Source organism: Botryllus schlosseri, chromosome 15, assembly GCF_051294905.1.
Source record: "Botryllus schlosseri isolate E-star chromosome 15, Bs_hap1, whole genome shotgun sequence".
NCBI classification, from domain to species: Eukaryota; Metazoa; Chordata; class Ascidiacea; order Stolidobranchia; family Styelidae; genus Botryllus; species Botryllus schlosseri.
In genome coordinates this window covers 15,528,634-15,552,347 of record NC_137250.1, presented here as the reverse complement: position 1 = coordinate 15,552,347, position 23,714 = coordinate 15,528,634, and the positions used below count along the sequence as shown (strand labels likewise).

The window sequence follows — 23,714 nt, the reverse complement described above, 5'->3', positions numbered from 1 at the left end:
ACAAGTCTAACGCTAAAAAATTTCACGCCGTCGGATGCTAGATTACGATATGATAGGTAATTGCTAGACTGCTAGAGTGTTAAACCGTAGTTCGAAACGTTATGATAGGAGATAGGACATATTTACTGTGATTTCATATGGGCGAAAATGCGGTGTTAACGGAACCAAACAACCCACTATCTAAATCATATTCACCGATACTTTCGTGAAACTTTTATGAAATCAAATATTGGTACTCCGTAAACAGAGCCCCGAAATTCCTCAGGCTATCTTTCTGATTGGAGGATTAAACTACTTCTACTTGACAAATTGAAAACAGCGAAAAGTAAGTTAAGTAGATCACAAAATATGACGAAGTAAAAGTAGCTGAAATTTGATTTACTTGAGTAAGTGGGTGCAAGTAGCGGAAAACCGCTTGGGTACTTCAAAAAAGTATAAGTACTTTATTACTGACCACCTCTGGACAAAATGCTATGTATTGAACATAAGATTTCGAAACGACCAAGTACATTTTATCAACCTCAGCCTAATGCCCGATGTAGCAGTGCTCAATCCTGATATTTTCACTATTGTTGTATTTTCAGACAGGTTTTGTAACATCTACATTCTTCTTCACTGCATTTTTTTGATGAAGGTGGTGTAAGAACAGCGACTTAGGGGACGAGCCCAGATAAACCTCAAATCACGATGCATGAAGGCACTGCTTACTGGAGGGCTCATCATTTACTTTCAAATAAAAACATTTTGCATTCACATTTTCGGATCTTGCTAAAACACTGAATCAATCAGTTGATCGCAAAGTGCTAAAAAAAATATCAAGTCTGTATAGACGATCGGTTGTTCCCCAATAATGCTTCTCTTTCCTCGTCGCTACATTCATCATTGTCGGATGCTTGTTCATTCCCAGTCCGCTTACAGCCGAGGTACGTAAGATGGATGGCCTTTGATACTGCCTGGTAACAACACGAGTTTGTCATCATCGTAGCATCTTGACAACCGTTCTGTTCTTAATGAAATTGAAAAACCAGACAGGCAGCGAAAAAGTGATAGCGCAAAGTGGTGTATTGGGGTGTAAATTACTATGGACGCTTCTTATCAAGAGTTATCGTGCACCAAAGGAATTACAACATAAATAAAACCAATATGGCAAAGTACGACATGCCAACAAAATTTTAATTTTGATCATTTGAAACATTAGCACTTGAGTGTTCACACAGCTGAAAAGCTTTGCTCATCTCTTGAATGCAAAATGGGATTGCCAACTGACGTTTTCTAATAGAAATGGTGAATTCTATACCCATAGAAGTAATGAGCTACTCTGCTATCTTGAAATTACCACAATGGCTGAAAATCTCGACCGGGCTCTTCCCTTATACCTACGAACAAAGTTAGATTGGTAGAAAGTATAATCCATACTGCTGTCTCGCCATCATGGAAAGATGGAATCAAATCACTATTCACTATTCGTCTAGCAGCTTTAGATTAACCACGATCAGCAAGTCTTACTGATGAGTAGGGCATCTTTTTTGACATGTTAAAAAAAGTCAAAATTAGGTCCAAATTGTAGCGTTAGGTCACAAAATGTCAAAATTGTAAACAAAGTTGAATATTTTTTTTAGCTTGCCTGTAAAAATTTTGTCAGTTTTTAAATCTAAAAGAATTTTATGGCCAAACTACGTCATAAGGACATACAGTTCGAACCAGAAATGAAGATAAGTAGGGCATCTTTTTTGACATGTTAAAAAAAGTCAAAATTAGGTCCAAATTGTAGCGTTAGGTCACAAAATGTCAAAATTGTAAACAAAGTTGAATTTTTTTTAGCTTGCATGTAAAAATTTTGTCAGTTTTTAAATCTAAAAGAATTTTATGGTCAAACTACTTCATAAGGACAGACAGTTCGAACCAGAAATGAAGATAAGTAGTACAATTCTAACGATATGTTGGAAAACACCTAATTTGCATAACTTAGCTCAAAATTTGGTCAAAATTAAGTTTTTAAGGTCAAAAAATGTCAAAATTTTGATTTTTTTAGATCAAAATCTGCCGTTTTTAGGTAAAAAAAAATTGCCCTACTGATGAGCCGTTGTTACAATTACATTAGTCATAAAAAGTACAGACCACAAGTGCAAACAGCTGTTGGACACCAAAACAAAAAATCTAACGTTTTAGCAAAAATCGGATTTGTTGGAAAATGGATTCATGGCTTTTATTTTACAAAGTATTCAAAAGCTATGCAGAGTGATATACTCACTAGGGTCGAAGCAAACAATCCCAACATCGCTAAGGCGTTGTTGAAACTAAATTTTGCGACCAACGCTCCCCCCATCGTCGGTCCAAGGATGTCGCCGACAGAAAACATTGTATTCCAGAGACCTGACACCATGCCGTACTGCGCGAGCTCGTTCTCCTGGAGCTTCATCTGTCTGGAATTTGATTGAATAATAATATGAATGGGTCGCACATACCAATTGCAGGTAAGAGTTAAGGAAGATAAGACAAATTTACAGAAGAAATATCTGCTTCTGATGAAAATTGTCTTGCATATGACTGAAAATGGGTGCCTTGCTCAGTTCTAGTGCGAGGTGACGTGTCTTCATTAATCATCACAAAAGCACTAACAACTTGACAGTACAAAATCATAAATAGCCCAACAAGAAGGTGCGATCTTTGAAAACTATTTTACTTTATATTGGACCTATTTGCTCGCGGGTGAAATAATTCTGCTAATGGGAATGGCTCCAAGGATGGTAAACCACCATGCCAACAACACTTCACATGCATTCTCACATTAGAGCTTGTGTCATTGACGGATGGTCAGTTTGTATTTTGAAACTGCTCGAGTTATTTACAGACCTTCATTTTCTATGTCTACTTGAAGTAGTGTTGACAAATCTTTAAAATCACTAATTTTTAAATAAGAAGAAATTTACTGCATTAATGCTATTTTTACGTGGGTACCAACGCCACTACTTTGACCACCTCTGGTGAATGGTGATTGCAAGCATTGACAAAAGACAGGGGAGACACATCCATAACAATAAACATTCTTTCACACTGATCATAATAAGTACGATAAATTTCCAAGGGTAGAAGCGATTTGTCAAGAATCACATACAAAAACAGTGCTTTTCCACCCTGATTTAGTTGGCTTTCGTAGAACGACAAGGACTAGCGTTTGGAGAGTAAAAAAGACATAGCTTTATATAACTTGCTTGGATCAGCAAAGTATGAAAACTATCAAACTCTTAGTTTCACGTGTCATTTATTGAAGTTCGAAAATTATAGCAAAACCACTCACTTAGCTGCTATTATCATCTCTCCAAAGGTGGGCATGATCATTCCTCCGATGCATATCCCGGAAATAGCCGAAGACGCGATGACCAGCCACTTGCGTGGGTGATCCCAGCCAAACCAGGACATCCAAACGTCAGCCGGGCAGTACAGTGTCAGAACAATGCCCAGTATGAAGCAACACCCCGTCATGATGTGAGCGCCGATATCTCTAAGCAGAGGTAAATTATTTCAAGGTGTGAATCTCTATGCATAGCAGATAAAAACAGAAGTCACAGTTTTCAGAATGTCATGAACTCATTAAATATATATTACTATCCAGCAAATTCATATTTTAAATTGTGGCCAATGAGAAATTTCAGTAGTCTCCTGATATGAATGGGAAGTAAGCGGATGAAACTGTGACATCGAGTAACAGCATTCTTTGCGTACTTCATCCGTCAGCTGATATGATACTGCAATTGATTGTAAAACATGAATTTGCCAATAGTTTATACAAGATTTTTTGCAAGGAATAAGTCTTGAATGGTACAGTGAACCTCTCTTCCCAAAGTCAAGACAAACATTGTTACTTCGAGCAATGCGAGCTATAGAACGCAGAAAAAGCACAAAAATCAACATGTTCTTAGTCAACTCTTATAAACAATTGATTGCGATAAGTAGGATATATCAATTTCATACCTGGAGTCAGCGAAATGTCCAAATATGGGTGTGGCAATACCGTATAATAAGCTGAATATCAGAAAGTACACACCGACCATCACCGACGACAAATTAAACTGTAAAATCAGCATGAAGCAATCAGTAAATCCACCAAGCTCAATGTTGAAGCAAACGTTCTTACCGAGTCGGTCAGAAATATGGCAAAGTTTGCAGTTAAGAACGAGCTGATCAAGAAACAAAGCATCACATACAGGGAAGCAAATAAGCCGTGAAAGTTAAGAAGCAGCCAAGCCGGGCTGACAGCATTGAGTTGCCTATCGACTGCAAATAGAAACTCATGTTAGTAATTCGCCAGGCTGTGAAGGCCTGTGGGTAGAAGGCAGGGTTCTAATGACTCTAGCTGCAATTTATTGGTAATTGGACTCGTCTCATTTTCTTAAATATAGAAAATGTCTCGACTTGTACTTGATGCAAGTGATATATTTTGATAACCTTTCTTGCTTGTAGGGTCTTTTAGCTGTATAAGCAGCTTAAAAGTGAGATAAATTAGTATATTATGACATATGCGGCATTCGACATAACCCAAGAGTTGTAAAAAAGTGAGATGAACATCACCTGAACAGTGAACACTATAGCTTGGACTGTGGTTCGAGTCTCAATACTATGACTCGAACTTGACTCGATGGTGAATACAAAATGACTCGAGTCAAAGCTATAAAAGGGAGATTGACTTGTGACTTGGTTACAACTATGGTAAAAGGCTTGTTTAAAGTTTCTTCCGTTATTTCCTGTCAAGCCTACTGATTACTTTCCATACCACCATATTTTTACTTCAGGTTCTTGTCACTGGTACAAAGCGACACTAGTAACACAACCACCATGTAAATTATGCAAAACAATATCAGCTTATACACTAACCTTTCACGGAAGGTAACAATAATGCGCATACAAGTACAACAAGCAGTGATAGAGAACCCAATACCGCAAATGGCAAGTAAAATCCGCCCAGCTAGAATATAAAACAGTGTCATCAGGAATGTGTAATGGAATAATTTCACTAACTTACACTGTACAGGCCACCACCCAATAAGGGCGCTGTGATACCGCCAATGCTGCACAGCGACTCAGATATCCCGATAACTGTTAGAGAGCGGTCGCCAAATTCTTGAAAGATCACAGCGAAAAGGGCAGTGAAGGCCGAGGAACTTCCAACTCCCATGAATACCCGGCAAGCGCAGCACAACCAAAAGAAGTATTCTTCCGGAACTTGATCAAGAAATCTAAACAGCCCAGAGAATACAACAGTGTTTGTAAAAACACAGTTACAATACTAATTTTGTTAACGTAAGATTTGCAAGGAATTTCTCCAGAAGTTTTGACAGAGATAAGAAATTCAACTTCTGCAGTTTAGACATGTATAAGAAATTCTACTAAACAAATATAAAAATTCTAAGCCCCACAGTTTTAAACAAATCGAATGATTTATACAGCTTTCAGTGCTCACCGGACAGTTCTCAAACCACAAATAATTTTGAAAATTATGGGGCCGCAAACTAAAAGGCTGTCAAGGTTCAAATGCAAATTGTTTTTGGTCAAAAGTAGGAATCACAGTCACCACTAGAGACCCACGTATACTTGAAAAAACAACTGTGATTTCACCTTAACGACATAATGAACTGAACTAAATTATAAGAAAGAACTTTTCTTAATGCTGTAGGAATGCATAAAATCACCGCAGACTTCACCATAGCTCACCCGAAACAAATTGTTGCACCAGCGCACCAGAACATTCCGGCCAGAATTATAAATTTGGGACCCACTTGCACAAGCTGCAAAGTTCAAAGAAACGCCTTGAACGGGCGAAACGATTTCAAGCACTGCTTGCTTGATAAAACTAATCAGAACACAGAGCTTACCAGAGAACCTGTAAATATAGAACCGAATATCCCCGCCATTGAGAAGGATGCGAATATGAAACCAATTTGTACTTCGGACATGTTCTTTTCTTGCGCCTAGAATAGAATCTATGTTATTCTGCGGATACGGGAAAATCACACACACACATTCGTTGCGTACAGGCTTCGAGTTTAAAATCACAGAGCATGGAGGATAGTATAATATGCTCATTACTGTCAACCATGAGTAGTAGATTATCATTGTGTCTTATGCTATTTTACTAATTTAATGTTTGGAACCAAATACTAAAGGCAGCTTAGTTTACATCAGTCTATAATTCTGATGATGATTTTAAGACTCACCACAATTGGAAAGAAAGGTGAAAATATTCCAAACCCCATGGTGTCTACAATAGACAGAAAGGCAAGTGCCACGGCACATTTGCATTGAGCCCGTGTGAAACCCCAGTATCTTTTTTCCGAATCAGATTCCTGGAAGAGTGTAAACATGTCTTGGTCTTAGCTAATGAAACCAGTTATTGCAGCCATGCAACTCTTATCAGCCCCGTTATCCTTGTAGTACATTGTTGTTTAGCAGTAAAAATTTGAGGGCTATTTCTTCAGAAAGAACTTGGTGTAAAAACGTATAATTATACTGCAGGTGCCAGATTTCAAGTCGTCAAGTTCACTATCGTGTGAGTTAAATGAAACAGTTGCTGTATTCATTATTCTCTTAGTCATCGTTGCAAATCCGTCAGTACTATGCTTTTACTCGGCAAGGAATCATATACATCGTGTGACTGGTGTGATCATACATAGAATAAGATTGCCCCAAGCTGCGACTTGCAGTGAAAGGATTAATGTGCAATGTGCAGTCTATCAATATGCTAATTGTAATTTAACAGATTTCAAAGGAGATATAATAGCACCTCTTTAACTATTCAGTGTTCCCGTAGAACTAGACTGCAAGCAAAATATATCATACCTCATCAACTGAGGCAGAATCATCAGTAGAACAAGAGTGTCTGTCTGCCGGATCATGAATGCGTTGGAGTGCTGACGGGTCAAACCCTTTCGTTGGTAAAGCCAACGACATCCGTTTCAAAGCTCTCGGACCGTATGTGGCAAACGTCACGGAGACAGACCTGGACCGCGTCCCCGGCGAGTTGCCTGGAAACTCGGCAAAAGTATCATATCCACGTTTGCCTTCGCATTCCGAAACTGCACTTTCCCTGAGCCGCGATCTGTGCTGATGGATATAACTGGGCGGATTGCAAGAGCGGCTGAGTCTAGTTTGATTGCTTGATTGAAGATCATCCATTGCATCAGAGATTTTGAATAGCTACAGCATCAAAAGTAAATACATGAGGCAATAACTGAGAATGAAAAGTGTTTCAATAAAGCAAAAGACATGCATGACAAGGGTCATCTTGGTTTTGCGAATACTAATTGCAATCTACTATGAGGAATCGATGCATTCCTTTTACCAAAAGATGACTGCACACGAAAATAGCAATTCATTAATCGCAAGCGACTAAGTAATTTGTCTACTCATTTCAAATATAGGCTTATTTGTAGTAAAGAACTGGAAGGTGACTTGTAGTAAAATGGTCACCGGCCACCGCAATATACTTTTCCAACAGCTATACAATTGACTCTTGTCAGGAAGTAATACAAATGGAAATACAAATGATAACATTGAGTAGTGATGTGTAACATGTTATGACTCCACATTCAGTAATCAGACACCGTATATTTCACTACTTCGTTTAATCACATCATTAGCATTTACATTAATGATTCTTGCTGAAGAGGGTCAATCGGAAAGTTTGAAGAATACAAAGAACTTTCAATGAGCCTTTTATCACAAGCAGCCTGATGTTGTTGATGGGCGTACATTTTTGTCAAAGAAGTGTGAAAGGCATGCTAGGGAAAACGTGCAACTTCAAGTCCTTAACCAAGCTTTGATCAACATTTGCATTGCAAAACAGTAAACACACAGAATACTAAGCATGATAATTCGATTCATTGACAGAGAGCTATTCTCTCTTAAAACAAATCAGTGGAACCAAGAAACAGTGATGAGCAAATGGTCAAAATCAGAACTATAACTTAACGTGAAGGTACACTTTATTTGTATGTAGTTATAAAACTTCGAACAAAACCATTTTGAAATTGATATAAGACTGGAAACTGAAGATACGAATAACTGCACAAAACAATGCGGATCTAGAAAGATAGCAAAATAACCGATAAATTGGAAACAAAACAGTTGCATAGAACGACTAATAAATCAACAGCATTATTCTTGCAAAGTTGACCATATTGACTTTCGGTCGGTATTCTATACTGATGTGAAGATACATTCTGCATAAATCCACTACAAAATAAAACTGTTATCATACGGCAATATTGTGTGCAGGTAAAGTGAATTATGATTTCAATACACTTGCTGTCTGTCAGTGTAAGTTTATTTATCACTACAAACTTATACAGCTATACATACAGGCCTAAAGGTTTTTGTGAAGGTTCAACCGCAAAGGCACATTCCATATTATCATCAGAATTAAAGTTCAAGTTTAGAAACAGTAACAAAACGATTAAATGCAATTTTAAGTAGTCCTGAGCCACTGGCTACTCACAACTGGTAGATTACAATTAATTATGTTGGGGAAATTCGAAAATGGCAGTGCATGTATTCCTAAAATCGACCTAGCGAGGTATGCCACTACCCCAACCGAACTCTACAAAAACCAACTATTCTAATCAGAACAAAAGAACATAAAACAACATGCTAGATAGGACGAGGTCGCGTTGGTGTTACTTATTTTATTTGAATCGGATCTACTTACTATTATTCCATGAACAATCAGGTATGCTGATCGAATATCTGGGGACTTTCATGAAGTAATCTGGTGATAAGAGACTTGCAAGTTCCCACAATACACATACACCAGCACTGCAGCTGGAATGAGATTGCAACTAACCAGACTGCAAGTTGAAACCAAATATCCTTGACATTGGAAATGCAGTGACTATCAAATTCTTTTGAAGCTCGGTCAAGTGCTTATCCTGCTCCTGAGAAATTTATGTTCAAGACTCCCGAGAATGTAAATTTTACCGCCATTTGAGATTGCGCTTCTTTGTTGCAGTATCATCTATCATGTCATTGTCATTGGAATACACTATATGTTTTCGAAGCTATTGGCGAACGATATGATGCTAACCAATCATTTCTGACAATTACATCATGCAAAACTGTGTTACATTTCTTGTGTACACAAATTAATATGACATGCTTGTTAGTTGCTACTACTGTACCTCATGCTTTAAGATGTCAACTCTCTAGTAGCCTAATCCTTGAAGACACGGCTACTCACTATAACAGGGAAAAGTGGGCAAATATTGAAAGTCACATCATGTTGATAAGTGCCAAGAGCATTAGCACAATTCCACATCGGATTTCGATCATCTTGAACCCTAAATATTTCTAAACACGTGGTGATTCCTAAAACACGGAGGGCATGCTGCTGTAAGCTGAAACTATGGCCGTAACTACACTATTATAAAATGTCCATCAATACATGCATCGGAATAGCTTAGACCCCCATCTAAGAAAAGCCCATACAAATTTGTAAATATAATACCACTGCAAAATTTTCACTCATAATCATAGCTATTGAATAGACATATATTGCCTTGGTAGAGAGCGAAAAAAGAGCCGGGGGTAACTAAGACACGGCTTAATAACATACCTAAATACAAAATTTTGACACTCGGGTCAGTCAGAGCCCTCACAAGCTGAGTGCCATGGGTCGTTTGGCTGTGATCTAAAGAGTATTGATGTCTAGAAACTACCAATAACAAAGAAAGTTTAAAATATCAGCATTATTATGTAAAGAGTATGCTACATTTTGTCAAGCTATACATACCTGGATTACATCTTTAGGAACATTCCTTCCGAAAGGAAGTTGCAATTTGTACTTTGTTTGGTCCTCTTCGTTACAACTAAAGATTGCTCTCCGTAACAGTATCCTTCATACTGCTGTAAAAATTCAACGTCGTGTGCGGCGGATTATAGATTGATAGTTATATAGATGAGAACTGATCTACTGAGTATACAGCCGCATCTGCTTCTCCCAGTAATTCCCTTTGCTGGGGGCTGACTTCTGCTTTTAAAGAAGAAAACCCGTTTGCGACACTGGTAATAATAGTTGAGATTCGGTTTTATAGCAACATCCCGTTAAGGAAAGAACTCACTGCCTAACTAAGACAAAAACACTTTGCCACAATGCAAGGCTCCATAATTCACACGTACGAACATTTCGTCTCGTGTTTAGAAATATAATATCATGTGAAAATGCTGAATCAATCAGCCAATCGCAAGGTGCTACATGAAAATCAAGTTTGTATAGACGTTTGATTGTTCCCCAATAATGCTTCTCTTTCATCGTCATAATCGCTACATTCATCATTGTCGGAGGAGTGTTCATTTTTAGTCCGCTTACAGCCAAGGTACACCAGATGGACGGCCTTTGATATTGCCTGGCAACAACATCAGCGTGTTATCATTGTAGCATATCGACAATTGTTATGTTCTTGGTGAAATTTGAATACCAAACAGACAGGTGAACAGTTAATGATGTGAAAAATTGCAGTGTATAGTAGTCAAATGTGTTTGTGTACCTAAAAAGATTTGATTCTACAACATTATAATAACGACATGACTACGACATGTGTTCCGATGTGAATAGTGCTGTTCATGAAAAAAATTGTAGGATTCCATACTGTGTCTTTTTGAATGGAAATGGCAAACTAAAAATACCGTAGAATTGTACTTGAAATGTTTGTTTGTTGTCTGCTTGATATTCATGGTGTTTCGACTACATGGTCATTGGTCATTTTACACCAGGCAGATACGCTCTATTTTTTAGTCCGTATTTACTGACTTGTAGCACGGCCCACTTCTAGGCTTTTTATAAGACACATGGCGTGGGTGGATCGCATCATCATTCCAAGTAAGGCAACTGACTGGCAGTAATGACAGATTTATCAAGGGTTGTGCTGTTTCATATTGATGGGAAGTTATCAAAATGTTATTTGCCAGCATTGGAATTGAATTGAAAGGAACGTTTCAAACTACGATGGTTATGTCCGGTACTTGAAAGATGAAAAGGAAAACGTTTGCTAAGAATCTGATCTGGCAGGCACTCGATTTCCCTGCTATCATACTACTAAGCATTCAAAAAGTATGATCTACTCACTAGGGCTGAAGCACACAATCCAAATATCGCTAATGTGTTGTTGAAACTATATTTCGCTGCTATCGCGCCACCCATCGTTGGCCCCAGGATGTCACCAGCAGAGAACATTGTGTTCCAAAGACCAGATACCATGCCGTACTGAGCCAGTTCATTCTCCTGGAGCTTCATCTGTCTGGAATTGATTGAATATTGTTATTTTGTTCTGTAGAATTGGTCATATATAGTAACCATATACAAAGGTTTAGTACAGATTAGGGCAGAGCACAATCTTAATTGAGTATTAATTGTTATGATTTTTGAGTTCAGCAGTGAGAGATAAACTCTGTCTGAATTTATCGGTACTGACAATAGAGTACCGTCAACTTCAGATCCTTCGTTTCGCATACGCCATCGATTGAAGTTTGAAAATTACAGCCTAGTGACTTACTTGGCCGCTATGATCATCTCCCCAAACGTGGGCATGACCATTCCACCGATGAATATCCCGGAAAGAGCTGAACTCATGAGGACCAGCCACTTGCGAGGATGATTCCAACCGAACCAGGACATCCACACGTCGGCAGGGCAGAACAATGTCAGGGTGATACCGAATAGGAAGCAACAGCCCGTCATGATGTGAGCTCCGATATCTCTGAAGCAATGCTAATGGTTCAATTGAGGTAAGGTAAGAACAGTTGGAGTATATAAGTGGTGCAAAGCTAAAAAATACCATCAGTTTTTTGCAAATTGGCTTCAGTTCTTGAGATATAGGCGAATTTATGTAATTTTGGTACCCTCTAAATTTTAAGATAGGTTGCATTTTATCTCAAGGAATAGCCTATATTAAATGTTTTAGTAAGCTTATCAGCACTAAAACTACAGAAATGAGCAAAATGTAAAGACAAAATAATATTCCTAAATGACGAAGTGATGTATAAACAGATTCTTTTCCATATATTAAACACGAAAAATGCTTAATTTATTTGTAGTTTCATCAGATTCTCCGAAGCTATTGCAATTTGTGAAAAAAAGCTTCTTATTTCGCATTAAAACAATGTGTAGTATTATTTTGGTAATAACAAACCAATTATGCCTAGGCCAAGCGCTTCCCAACCAGCGGGTAACGACCATAGGGTTGCAGGGCGCCATGAAATTTCTCTTGCTATTCACCACTACGCCTACCTTTGTGAGTTCAGGTTCTCAACTGTAGCTACACTGCATGTTAGCTTGTGATCAGTCAAGCCTAGATTTGATAATATCTAATACGCAAGCTCAACTTTTGCATTAAAAGTAAATTGCCTGTGTATACAATACATTGTTTCTTTTCTCAACAATTTACTTTTGATACATTCGGTCATATCTCATTGTGGGACGTACAACAAAACATGCAATCAGAGTGCGCCGCAAACTGGTTGCGAAGTACTGATTTAGACTATATACCATATTGATTACAGTGGATTTCAATTTGCTTTCGAAAAGTCATGTCCGTGCTACGTTGGATATGACAGCAAGGTATAATTGCTTTTTTGGTTCCACAGGCAACGAGTGTGTGAGTAATTAGATTAATATAAGCTGTATTCATACCTGGAGTCAGCAAAACGACCGAATATGGGCGTTGAAATCCCATAAAACATACTGAAAACCAGAAAATACACACCGACCATTACCGAAGACAAGCCAAACTGTAAAATAAGTATGAAGCAATTAGTGCGACAACCTAGCTACGTAAATATTCACACAAATGCTCTTACCGAGTCCGTTAGAAATATAGCATAGTTTGCGGTTATAAATGAGCAGATGATGAAACAAATCATGACATACAGCGCGGAAAACAAGCCATGGAGGTTTAGAAGCAGTCTCGCAGGACTGACAGCATTCAGTTGCCTATCAACTGTAAATAGGAAATAATTTTAGCACTTTAGGTTCACTTCTGTTTGCACAACAGTAGCAGTAACATTAGCAACTCATAGTTCACATAGCTGGTAAGCTAACTGAACGACTGCCATACCACCCAAGGTGGTTAAAGTAGTCCCTGTTGGCAGCAGGGCTGTGGAGTTGGTTCACTTTACCACTAACTGAAACTCTGACTCAAGAAATTTTCTTCACACAACTCCAACTCCCATATTCCTGTAAATCTACTCGGAAATTATACATTTCTTGAATTTAATTATTTTTGTTTCCAAGTGAATCAACCTATTTTTTGAATTGTTGATTCCTAAAAACAGTGATTTTGATTTGTAGTATTCTAATAAAATCATATTTTAGAATTATTCCTGTATAACGTATATAAATCAATAAACTTTGTGCAGAAAGTGGTGCATTAGAGCTGATTGCATTCAATCTTTTTTTTTTCTTCATAAATTACTAATGCCTGAGAGCAAGTTGAGTGTTTGTTGCAACTTTATCATTTGAAATCTGCTTTCCACTATTACTTCGCGCTTTGTTTGGCCTCAAGGTTGACCAGCAGGACATGCGTGTAAGAGAACGAATTTTAGCACACGACTATCGTAAAACCCGTGCATCTAGTATCAACAATGCACGAACCTTTTACAGGAGGTATCAATATAGCGCACACAAGCAGAACGGTAAACGTCATACATCCCAATACCGCGAATGGTAAGTAATATCCACCGAGCTAAAATCACGACAGAAAGAAAAAGAGATTACGAGAAAGGTGTACGACTGTACATAAATGGGATTGATTCACAAACTTACACTGTACAGGCCACCGCCTAGCAGCGGCGCGGTGATACCGCCGATGCTGCACAGCGACTCCGATATCCCGATAACGGTTAACGATCGGTCGCCAAATTCTTGGAATATCACAGCGAAAAGGGCAGTGAAGGCTGAAGAGCTTCCCAGTCCCATGAATACCCGGCAAGCGCAGCACAACCAAAAAAAGTATTCCTCCGGAACTTTATCGAGAAGTCTACATAGACAAAACGAAGAGAATGATATGTTTCCAGATTTCGTCGGTGTCAAGGTGCGGAAAAGCTATTTCTCTAAAGGGGTTTTAACCACATTGACAAATTCTTGAAAGGTGATACACGATTAGTAATAGGAGTAGTAGTGGTTTCCAACCAAATCACTCGAATACATATAGATGTATGGTGTATGAAATAGGTTCCAGAGGACATTGTAGGCTACTGGATCCAAATCCTGAAGCTGGAATAATCTGTAGGAGAATAAAAAATTGAACTCGTGCAAATCCACCACATTGTTTTGTAGCATACTTACAGCTCCCTAAGTGACAAGCTTAGGCACTCAGTGAAATTCTTTACATGAATAGCAACATTATCAACAAGGGGATGATGGTTTTACCCCGATGCTGTATAGCGACTACAGACCTTGAAACGCTGTCATGTTCAAAACCAATTATTCACCACAATGGCCATATGCAGGTTATCACAACCAGCACTGGAGAACCTCATAAAATTGAAATAGAATTGCAACAAAATAATGAACTAAACCCATTCGAGCAATAATGTATGCATTGTGAGAACGATCCTGCAAATTATACATCAAACAATGAAGCAGACAATTCTCACTACAGAAAATAACAAGCAAGATTCCAGTAGGGTGCAAAATAATCTGGTAGGCCGTATACTACATTTCTTATCATCATAGGATAGCTCACCCGAAACAAATTGTCGCACCACCGCACCAGAACATCCCGGCTAAAATTATAAATTTCGCACCCACTTGCACAAGCTGCAAAGTTCAAAATTACACGTTGAAAGCGCGAAACAATTTGGCGGTAACGCTTGCTCGAAAAGCTATATGCGATACGAAGCTTACCAGGGTGCCTGTAAATATAGAACCGAATATCCCCGCCATTGAGAAGGACGCGAATATGAAACCAATTTGCACTTCGGACAAGTTCTTCTCTTTCGCCTAGAATTTGAATCTAAGTTACTGAACCAATACATTTATTACATACTGGCTGCAATTTTCAACTCTCAATTACATGAAGGGTTGGAAATATGCTCGTTACTGTTATAAGTCTTATGCTATTGTATGCATCTGATTTTTGTACCGTGACCAAATAATACCTGCAGCTTACTTAACTTAAGTCAGAGATATCTAAACATGTAACAAATATTTTAAACTCACCACAATTGGAAAGAAAGGTGAAAATATTCCAAATCCCATAGTGTCTACTAGCGATAGAAGGGCGAGTGCAACAGCACATTTGCATTGAGCCCGTGTGAAGCCAAAGTATCTTTTTTCTGTACCTGCTTCCTGAAGGAGCGTAATCGTTCATGTAAATGCTACAAAAATACGGAGTCAAGTGCAACTTATCTCGATTTCAACATATGCAATGTGTTGTGATTGGGGATTGCATCAGAATTTTGAGCTCTATTAGAACTAGTGTGTTCATATGCCAGCGATTTCAACAGCCCAGGGTAGGGGGCGATTTTCAAAATCAGCTTATGGAAGGTAAAGTAGGATGGTGTTTTATGTGTCAAAAACTCACACACTTCCTAAGCGATCCAGTGTTCTAGTAGAATTTAACTAAAAATTCGTACCTCATCGATCGAGGCAGAATCGTTGGAAGAACACGAACTTCGTCCATCTCGATCGGTGATATGATGGTGATTTAATGTATGTGGCTCAAATCCGTTGGATAGTAAAGCTAAGGAAGTTCGTTTCACGGCTCTGGGACCGCACGTGGTAAATGTCATGGAAACAGATCTGGATCGTATCTCCTGCGAGTTGCTTGGAAACTCGGCGAAAGCATCATATCCGCGTTTGCCCTCACTTTCCGAAACTGTACTCGCTCTGACACGCGATCCGTGTCGATTAATATAAGTGGGTGGGTTGCAGGAACGACTGAGCCCAGTCTGATGACTTGATTGCAGATCGTCCATCGCATCAAAGATTTTGCGCAAGACACAGTATGAAAAGTAAATACATGAACTGAGAACGGAAAATGCTTGGATAAAGCATGAGGTTTTGTTAAAAAGCGTGCACATGCCAATGCAAGCTAGTACAAGAAATCCATGCATTTGAATCACCAGAAGATAGCAACGTGCGAAAACAGAAAATCGATATTCATCAACTATTCGTTAGATATTTTGTCACGTCATTTTATGTTACAGTAATTTTGGCTTTGTATCTCCGTCAAGGTAGTGTGAAGGACATGCTAGGTTGACTGCTAATTGTAGTGTGGACTACATTGTTGACCACGCTACGATCTATATTGAAGTTATAACACGTCCAATATTGTGGAAACTAGCCATGCCAATATCGATAAATTAGATTCATCCACAAGGATAGATATTCTTATAGATTCAATCTTAGAACTAAGAATCAGGGTTAAATAAATCATCACAAAGAAACTAAACTTATTATGAGTAGCATTTCATGTCGATGTAGCTCAAAAACTTGACCAAAATGAATACTGATATCAAAATTGAACTGAAAATACGATCGTCTGCACAAGAACAGTGTGAGACTAGAAATATAGTAAAGTAAGAGACAACTTAGAAATAAAACAAATACATGCCGATAACGATTACAATAATTTTAGTTACTTTGTTGCACACGGAATGGATAACATCAAATCAAAGCATTAAGATGTTATCAAGCAGGCTATCAGCAGGCTAGCATTCATTCAGCGGATCTGCAATCTGTATGTACACATACAGAGATTTTTATAACAGCAACACAAAAGCGCATTTAGGAATGTCTGTCAGGAAATTCATGTTCAGAAACAGTGAATGGGCGACCGAGTGCTGCAGCAATTGGTCTCGATCCCATGGAAGTGTAAAACAGAGGCAGTGTAAAATCACAAGCCTTGAAGAATCCGGGCAAGAAAAATAATATCTCTGGTTGGCAATAAGAGATACGCCTTGTGGAATGGCAAGTCGGGCAATATTTCAAGCTTGCACAGATGGTTGATCTGTCCCTAACAACTTTTGTCTTTCATCGTCGTCGCCATCAAAAGCACTCGAAGAATCATCATCGGTATTTTCGCGTGTTTGACGACCAAGGTATAAAAGATGAGCCGTCTTCAGCAATGCCTAAAATTGCGATCAACGAGACATGTTGGTCGACAATCAAGCTGGTATTATTCTGTCAAGAAATTCGAAATACCACTCTGTACAGACACACAGGGCAGTCAATACTCAAGTTTCTCAACAGAAAACCACACAACTATTCAAACAGAACACAACTTTGGAACAAATTACTCACAAAGGAATAGACCCATATTTTGAAGCAAAATCGGTATAAGCGCAATGAATATCAAAATAATTACCTACAAACAATAAATTGCAAGATAAGTGGGTCGAACAAACACCTGCATTTAAAAACCCAACCATACTAAAACTAACTACTGTAATTAGTTGCAAACATTCCACAAAGAACATTCAAGAGCTGCAGTAAAAGAATAATGTATGAACTGGGTAGCCTATGGCGGAGATTCCCAACCAGGAGGGAATTTGGCGAGTCGGATATGGTCTGTGATAGAGTTTTGAGGCAGTGGTATCCTGCAGGCTTGCAGACGACCTATTTTTTGTCAACAGGCAGGTTGAAGGGGAAAAATGACCAATCCTTGGGCTTTTGGTTCAAATATAGGACAACGGGGCCATGGAACGTTGAAGGTTGCAAACCGGCTGTTTAGGTAAAAGAAAGAGCATATGCTTGAAAGGTCGTGTTACTTCTCAATATTTGAACCCGATCTACGTATGTTATCGAACATGCAAGTTAAATTACATCATGACAGGTATTCGAAAATTTAAATAAGACATCACTCACCAGACCGAGCATGATAGCGCCTATAATCGCGGATGTATTGCTGAAGCCACATTTCGAGGAAACTGCACCACCTACTGTTGGTCCGGCGATGTCACCAACGGCATACGACAAGTTCCAGAGACCAGACACAAGACCGTACTGCGCAAGTTCGTTCTCCTGGAGCTTCATGTGCCTCGGGTACAAAAAGTTTCAATGAATACAAGTTCCAAGGTTCTCAAGCCACGAGGCAGATGTCTTCATATTTATGCAAGTATTACATACCACCTCAACCTCTTTAACATAAGAGTCTGCAGTACAATCAGGTCACACCAAAATACAGATTTCAAATCAAGGTATGTGAGCTCAGAAAAGAAAAATCTGTGATAGTGACCATTCCAGGTTCCTCGGCTTTGATGACTTTGTTATATCAAGCCTCCAGTTTATACCTTGCTTATCTGTACATGGCATTTTACCGAATTGGATGTAATGAAATGTTAATTATTTGCATGATTGACAAATGAAGATTCTCTCTCATTCCACTCAGAATGTAAATACAGCTATTTTCTCAGCACTATTAGTATATCATAGCAGATATCATCATTCGGCATTTAACCGGGTGTCTTCAAAGGACAAAATTATTACAGTAGTCCGTAGTTGAAAGGAATATAAATTATCACCAAAACAATCACCGAGTACATGTTCAATCATTCATGCATACTTAGCTGCTATAATCATTTCTCCGAACGTAGGCATAATAATTCCTCCAAGCATCATCCCAACTATTCCAATAGATACAAAGCTGAGCCATTGCTGACGCTGCTCCCAACCAAAACAGTTCATCCATACATCCGCGGGACCCAAAAGTGACATTGCAACACCACCGAAGAAGCAGCACGCCGTCATAACATGCGCCCCGATATTTCTTGTTCAGCTTGTGAAACATCACGTTTGAACAATCGAGAAAATGTCTTCCTTCAAAATTTTCATAACGCCCAATTTTCAAAACACAAAAGTATATGTGATGCAAGTAGACTATCTAAGAAAATATCATATCAGCTAGCTTTTGAAAAGAAATTGTCACCACTCTTTTTCAAGGGCAAGTCATTGTGTCAGACTGTATATGCAATCTCTACTCGATTTCACAGGTGTTCAGTAACGAAGAACTTCTACTTTTCTAGAATACTCAAGTAGGTTTTGCCTACTGGCACTATTTAGTTGAGTTGTTTGATTTTAGACTATCTTTTCGTTAATGTATTTTGGACATAGCTACGCCTGGAACGTTTTTTCTTGGTAATCATTACTTCTACGCAATCATATACTTCTTCTACTTGAGTACCAACAATGACTATTATGATTACTTCTGCTTGATTTATTTCGTAATAACATCTCCCCACGAAGCATGCACTACCCAATCTGTACAACACCAGACACAGTTATGTCATAATAATAATCAATCATACTTGGAGTCCGCAATCCAACCGAATATAGGCGTGGAGAGTCCATAAGTTAGTGTGAATACCAACATAAAAACACCGATCATGAATGCGGATAGTCCAAACTGTGATGAAAAAGATGCACGGTTGCATTTGTGAAGGACTGGTTCACAAATCCTATTTACCTACCGAGTGAGTTAAAAACAAAGCTCCGTCGGCCGATATGAAGGAAATTACTATGAATGAGACGATGACAAACAGTGATGAAAACAACGCGTGGAGATTCAACAATAGCCAAGCCGGATTGACGGCATTCACTTGTCTTTCAACTGAGAAATTCATATGAATCTTGTTCCAGTATAACTGAATCTTCAAAAACCTAGATTGCTGATTGTCAACAGTGCCCCCCCCCTCCTAGGTATGCCAAGTGCTCCACAACACTTTTCCTTGAGACCGGGAGATTCATCGGTAATGTAAAAGTTGCATTGATTTTCAGCCACATTTGTGACATATTTTTGGTAATCGCAATGCAACTTGAGTACCAATGATCTTCTTTCGTATATCTTTATGGAGGATTTTGGGAATGACAGAATATGAAGATACAATTCTAACGGTGGAATGACTTACCAGACAAATTCTAATAGGTGAATGGCGATGCTAATATTGAATATTGCTTTCAGGGCTATATTCATTGCAGTATAATTTAATTAACTCGAAGACATTTTAGATACAGATCTCCGTGCTTGCCCTGAAGTGTAGATACTGAAGTCACCGATGAATTTTACGGTAACAAGCTGGGAAATTTCCAATATTTATACATAAGAATTGTTGTTCCGACAATCACAACCTATTCTCATTCATAATGTAACGCAAGGTGGTCATTCTGATTGACTAGTAAACTACTCAGAATTGAACAAAAATGAATACCATATAAAGGAATGCATTCAGCAACTTCCTACCTTGAGAATGTGGAATTAGGGCCGCGCATACAAAGAGAACGATCATCGACATGCCTCCCAAGACAGCAAAAGGTAAATAGTATCCTCCGACCTGCATACCAAATAGAACAGTAAATAAGCGTATTTCATTTCAATCTACACAGATTCATACACTATACAGACCACCGCCCAGCAAAGGACCCACGATACCGCCAATGGTGCAAAGTGACTCCGAAATTCCGATAGCAGTCAACGCCCGATCCCCAAACTCTCTAAATATCACTGCAAACATCGCAGTGAATGCCGAAGAGCTTCCTATGCCCATAAGGACGCGACAAGCGCAGCAGAGCCAAAAGAAATATTCCTCTGGCGATTTATCGAGGAGTCTGTGAAGAGAATAGACTGAAACCATCAGAGATGAGTCGGAAATATCCACTCACCCTAAACATACGGTGCCGCCAGCAGACCAGAACATCCCGGCCAAAATTATGAACTTCGCTCCCACTTTTACCAGCTGCACCGAAAATAAATCACAAGTTAAACCCTGTTCATCTACCACGACTACAATACTAATAAAACACGAGAACTACGTCCACTGCTACTTTTTTTAAGGAAAATTAACGACTTTTTACATTTTGTAAAGTAGTTTGAAGATATGTTTCCATCACCTTTTACTGGTGAAATTGTCGTAGAACTCGTGCGAAATAGCACCCGTATCACTGTATCTGAAAAATTTTCAGAAAGTGGCAGCGTGATTTGTCATTTCGCATTAGTGACAAAGATGAATCTTGTAATTTGGAAAGTAGGCATACCCTTTTCCGATTCGCTGCCAATAGTATGTGATGCATCAAGAAAATCTACTTTTGAGGCGATTTACTCTGGTACTTTTCAGACGACCTTCATTTTTTTCATCGTCTTCAAGTAGTTTCGTCATGTCTTGGACATTGTCTTGGACATTGAGTATAAGTTCAAGTTACTTTTACTACTACTTGAGTATCAAAACTGACTACTTTGACCACACTTGGCACATATGTTAGACAAAGCATTACAGAATCATTAACATGAACGCCACCATTACATCTGAAATAAGATCACAACTCACCAGACTCCCAGTAAAAACAGAACCAAATGTCCCTGCCATAGGATATGCAGCGAAGATAAAACCGATTTGGAGCTCTGACAAGTTCTTTTTCTCTGCCTGTAATTAAAAATGTCACCTTAATCGCTATGAAGACCAACGTATCTTCATTAAGTACACAAAGAGACTTCCGGAAAAGGTACAGCGATCAGCAATCAAAGTATCTTCATTACTGAGAAAGACATAAATTCCTCGCTCATCTGAAATTACATGTCTTTTCAGCTATTTTGGATTTGTCATTGAAATGTGTTTTGTAATTTTTGAAGCAGTGCCACCGAACATGTAGGAATTTATAACAAGCAGAAATACCTTGCTCCGAGACAAATTTCCCGGGCATTCTGCTGGCTTCTCACTATTGTAACTCGAGTATTTATGAAGTCAGCGCTCGAGTGGCAAATTACTCACAAACTGAGTTACTCACCACAACTGGAAAGAACGGTGCAAATATTCCGAACCCCATCATGTCGATAATGGATAAGAGCACTAACGCAATTCCGCATCTGAATTGAACCTTTGTGAACCCGAAATATCTCTTAACCAACAGTGAATCCTAAAACAGAAAGCCTGTTCTGAAGTGTGGATAGAAATAGATTGGAAACCTGGGGAAAGTGGAAGAAACCGCATTGAGAATCTAGTAATGCCAATGCAAAATTTGCTTTCCAAATCATTGAAATTACAGGTAATTATCCATTAGGTAGACCAACACCAGTGTAGTTGAGAGCTAAAACAGTAAATGTAGGCCAAGAAATGAACCTGATGTTTATCATCACTGGCAATCTCTTGAAATTTCAGCAATACCAAGAATTGGGCTGCATTTTTTCAAGTTAAATTTCTCTGACAACTTTTACTAATTAGAGTAGACTAATCACTTTCAACATATATTTATGTCCTTGGGCATTAATAATAGTCTAGTGTTGAGCATTTACTATCCCTACTACCAAGTATTGCTACTCCTGGCAATTATCAAAAATGCTTTGAAAACTGTTGGCATTTCAACAGTGATTGATGGTAATCTCTTATATGTAATAAAATTCTCAACCATCATTCCAACCATCAAGTTAAAATAATGTTAGAATAGTTGAGACGTGACAAGCTACAAGACTTCAGAAGTCACTTTAGCAGAGTTTCTCCCATGTAATTGATAGGATTGAAAACAATGGTACTATTTCACTAGTTTTTTGGATCAAGGAATTGAGAATTCTTTCAACTACCTCGTGCCATTTAGAAGCAAAATGTGTATTATAAACGCAGAAATGTCAACTACGATGTTAAATCATACAAACTTAGTCTAATCCAATCCAAACTCCATGCATACCTCATCAGACAGAGAACACATTTCAGAGGAACTTGAGCCATTGTCACTTCCACTTTTCTTCAACTCTTTTTCAGTCGAACGTGACAAGGATACAGTCCTGCCCGTTCTCGGACCACAGCGTATGAAGGATAATGAAACTGAACGACTATGGGTATTTTCTTGGTGACTTCGTTGTCCATTGGTGCCGCCATGTTGTGTTACTCTGCTGTTGCCTACTGTCAAGTCAGAAAATCCAGCCCTCTCAAAATGATTAGGATGATCATAAGACTGACTCAATGGAGAAGGCGTAGGAGCTGTAGAGTTGTCATAATCCATTGTCTTGCACACTACTATTGCAGAGATTATCACATTGGAGCAGATATAATAAAAATATATCTAAAAAAATATCAAATTATATAAAAATATTAATGAAATTAGGTCAGTCACTTGGAAATTTTGCATGCATCATACAGCAATCAAAAATATGTAAATGTCACACATTTTTTGCTTTTGCACTTGAATTTTCAACAGGTTACTTGACAAAATGCTTGTTTATAATGCTGCATTTAGTGGCTAAACAATATCGACTTTCTTTCCTTAATATGCGATAGTTCTGCTAAGATTTATGGCTTTTATGACAGACCAGGCCTGCAAAAAGGATCTTATAAATGAAGAAGATATTACTGTCGATTTGAAACAAATCAAAAGCACAGGCATTGCGAATTGAGTTAGTGAAAATGAAGCAAAATTTCACATTCTCATTTTACTCCATCATTTCAACAAGTCTGTTGTATTTCTCAGTGCTAATCACATCATATACAATACAATAGGTTCGCAACTTAAACTACAACTATAACAGAAAAAAGCTAGAGATGAAATTAATACAACTATCTTATTCAAATCATTTCATTCTGTACAGTAACCATTCTCATTGCTGAATGAAGGCGTAACAGTCAAATCCATCACAAAAAATATCACATGCAAAATCAGACTGAAAATAATGAAATCAAAATGAAACACAGGCATGCAAATTAGATTCAAACATGTCACATTGCTGCTTCGTTTACTGCAACGTAAT

General features: G+C 38.4%; 3 protein-coding genes across 5 annotated transcripts; all 3 read right to left on the bottom strand.

Annotated features, from left to right (window-relative positions):
- Window positions 1-704: 704 nt before the first annotated feature.
- Window positions 705-10,011, bottom strand: LOC145457303 (MFS-type transporter SLC18B1-like). 2 transcript variants are annotated; one of them, XM_080335492.1, is made up of 12 exons: window positions 9,782-10,011; window positions 6,835-7,191; window positions 6,213-6,341; window positions 5,871-5,966; window positions 5,710-5,783; window positions 5,021-5,234; window positions 4,873-4,963; window positions 4,136-4,275; window positions 3,973-4,070; window positions 3,299-3,502; window positions 2,252-2,423; window positions 705-953 (listed from the first exon to the last, which is right to left on the bottom strand). In XM_080335492.1, the coding sequence occupies exons 2-12, from the start codon at window positions 7,168-7,170 to the stop codon at window positions 816-818; spliced, it is 1,692 nt and encodes a 563-aa protein (XP_080191618.1). In that variant the 5' UTR covers window positions 7,171-7,191; window positions 9,782-10,011; the 3' UTR covers window positions 705-815. The 2 variants fall into 2 exon arrangements, with proteins under 2 accessions (XP_080191618.1, XP_080191619.1); XM_080335493.1 differs by lacking the exon at window positions 9,782-10,011 and having other exon boundaries at window positions 852-1,006; window positions 6,835-9,763.
- Window positions 10,012-10,164: 153 nt separating this feature from the next.
- Window positions 10,165-16,962, bottom strand: LOC145457301 (MFS-type transporter SLC18B1-like). The gene is made up of 11 exons (XM_080335491.1): window positions 15,622-16,962; window positions 15,206-15,334; window positions 14,891-14,986; window positions 14,730-14,803; window positions 13,808-14,021; window positions 13,637-13,727; window positions 12,844-12,983; window positions 12,677-12,774; window positions 11,541-11,744; window positions 11,114-11,285; window positions 10,165-10,394 (listed from the first exon to the last, which is right to left on the bottom strand). The coding sequence occupies exons 1-11, from the start codon at window positions 16,099-16,101 to the stop codon at window positions 10,251-10,253; spliced, it is 1,842 nt and encodes a 613-aa protein (XP_080191617.1). The 5' UTR covers window positions 16,102-16,962; the 3' UTR covers window positions 10,165-10,250.
- Window positions 15,825-23,631, bottom strand: LOC145457305 (MFS-type transporter SLC18B1-like). Of its 2 annotated transcripts, none has more exons than XM_080335498.1 (11): window positions 22,658-23,631; window positions 21,764-21,892; window positions 21,307-21,402; window positions 20,645-20,718; window positions 20,377-20,590; window positions 20,226-20,316; window positions 19,456-19,595; window positions 19,294-19,391; window positions 18,552-18,755; window positions 17,855-18,026; window positions 15,825-15,943 (listed from the first exon to the last, which is right to left on the bottom strand). In XM_080335498.1, the coding sequence occupies exons 1-11, from the start codon at window positions 22,970-22,972 to the stop codon at window positions 15,896-15,898; spliced, it is 1,581 nt and encodes a 526-aa protein (XP_080191624.1). In that variant the 5' UTR covers window positions 22,973-23,631; the 3' UTR covers window positions 15,825-15,895. The 2 variants fall into 2 exon arrangements, with proteins under 2 accessions (XP_080191624.1, XP_080191623.1); XM_080335497.1 differs by lacking the exon at window positions 15,825-15,943 and adding an exon at window positions 16,013-17,118.
- Window positions 23,632-23,714: the final 83 nt, after the last annotated feature.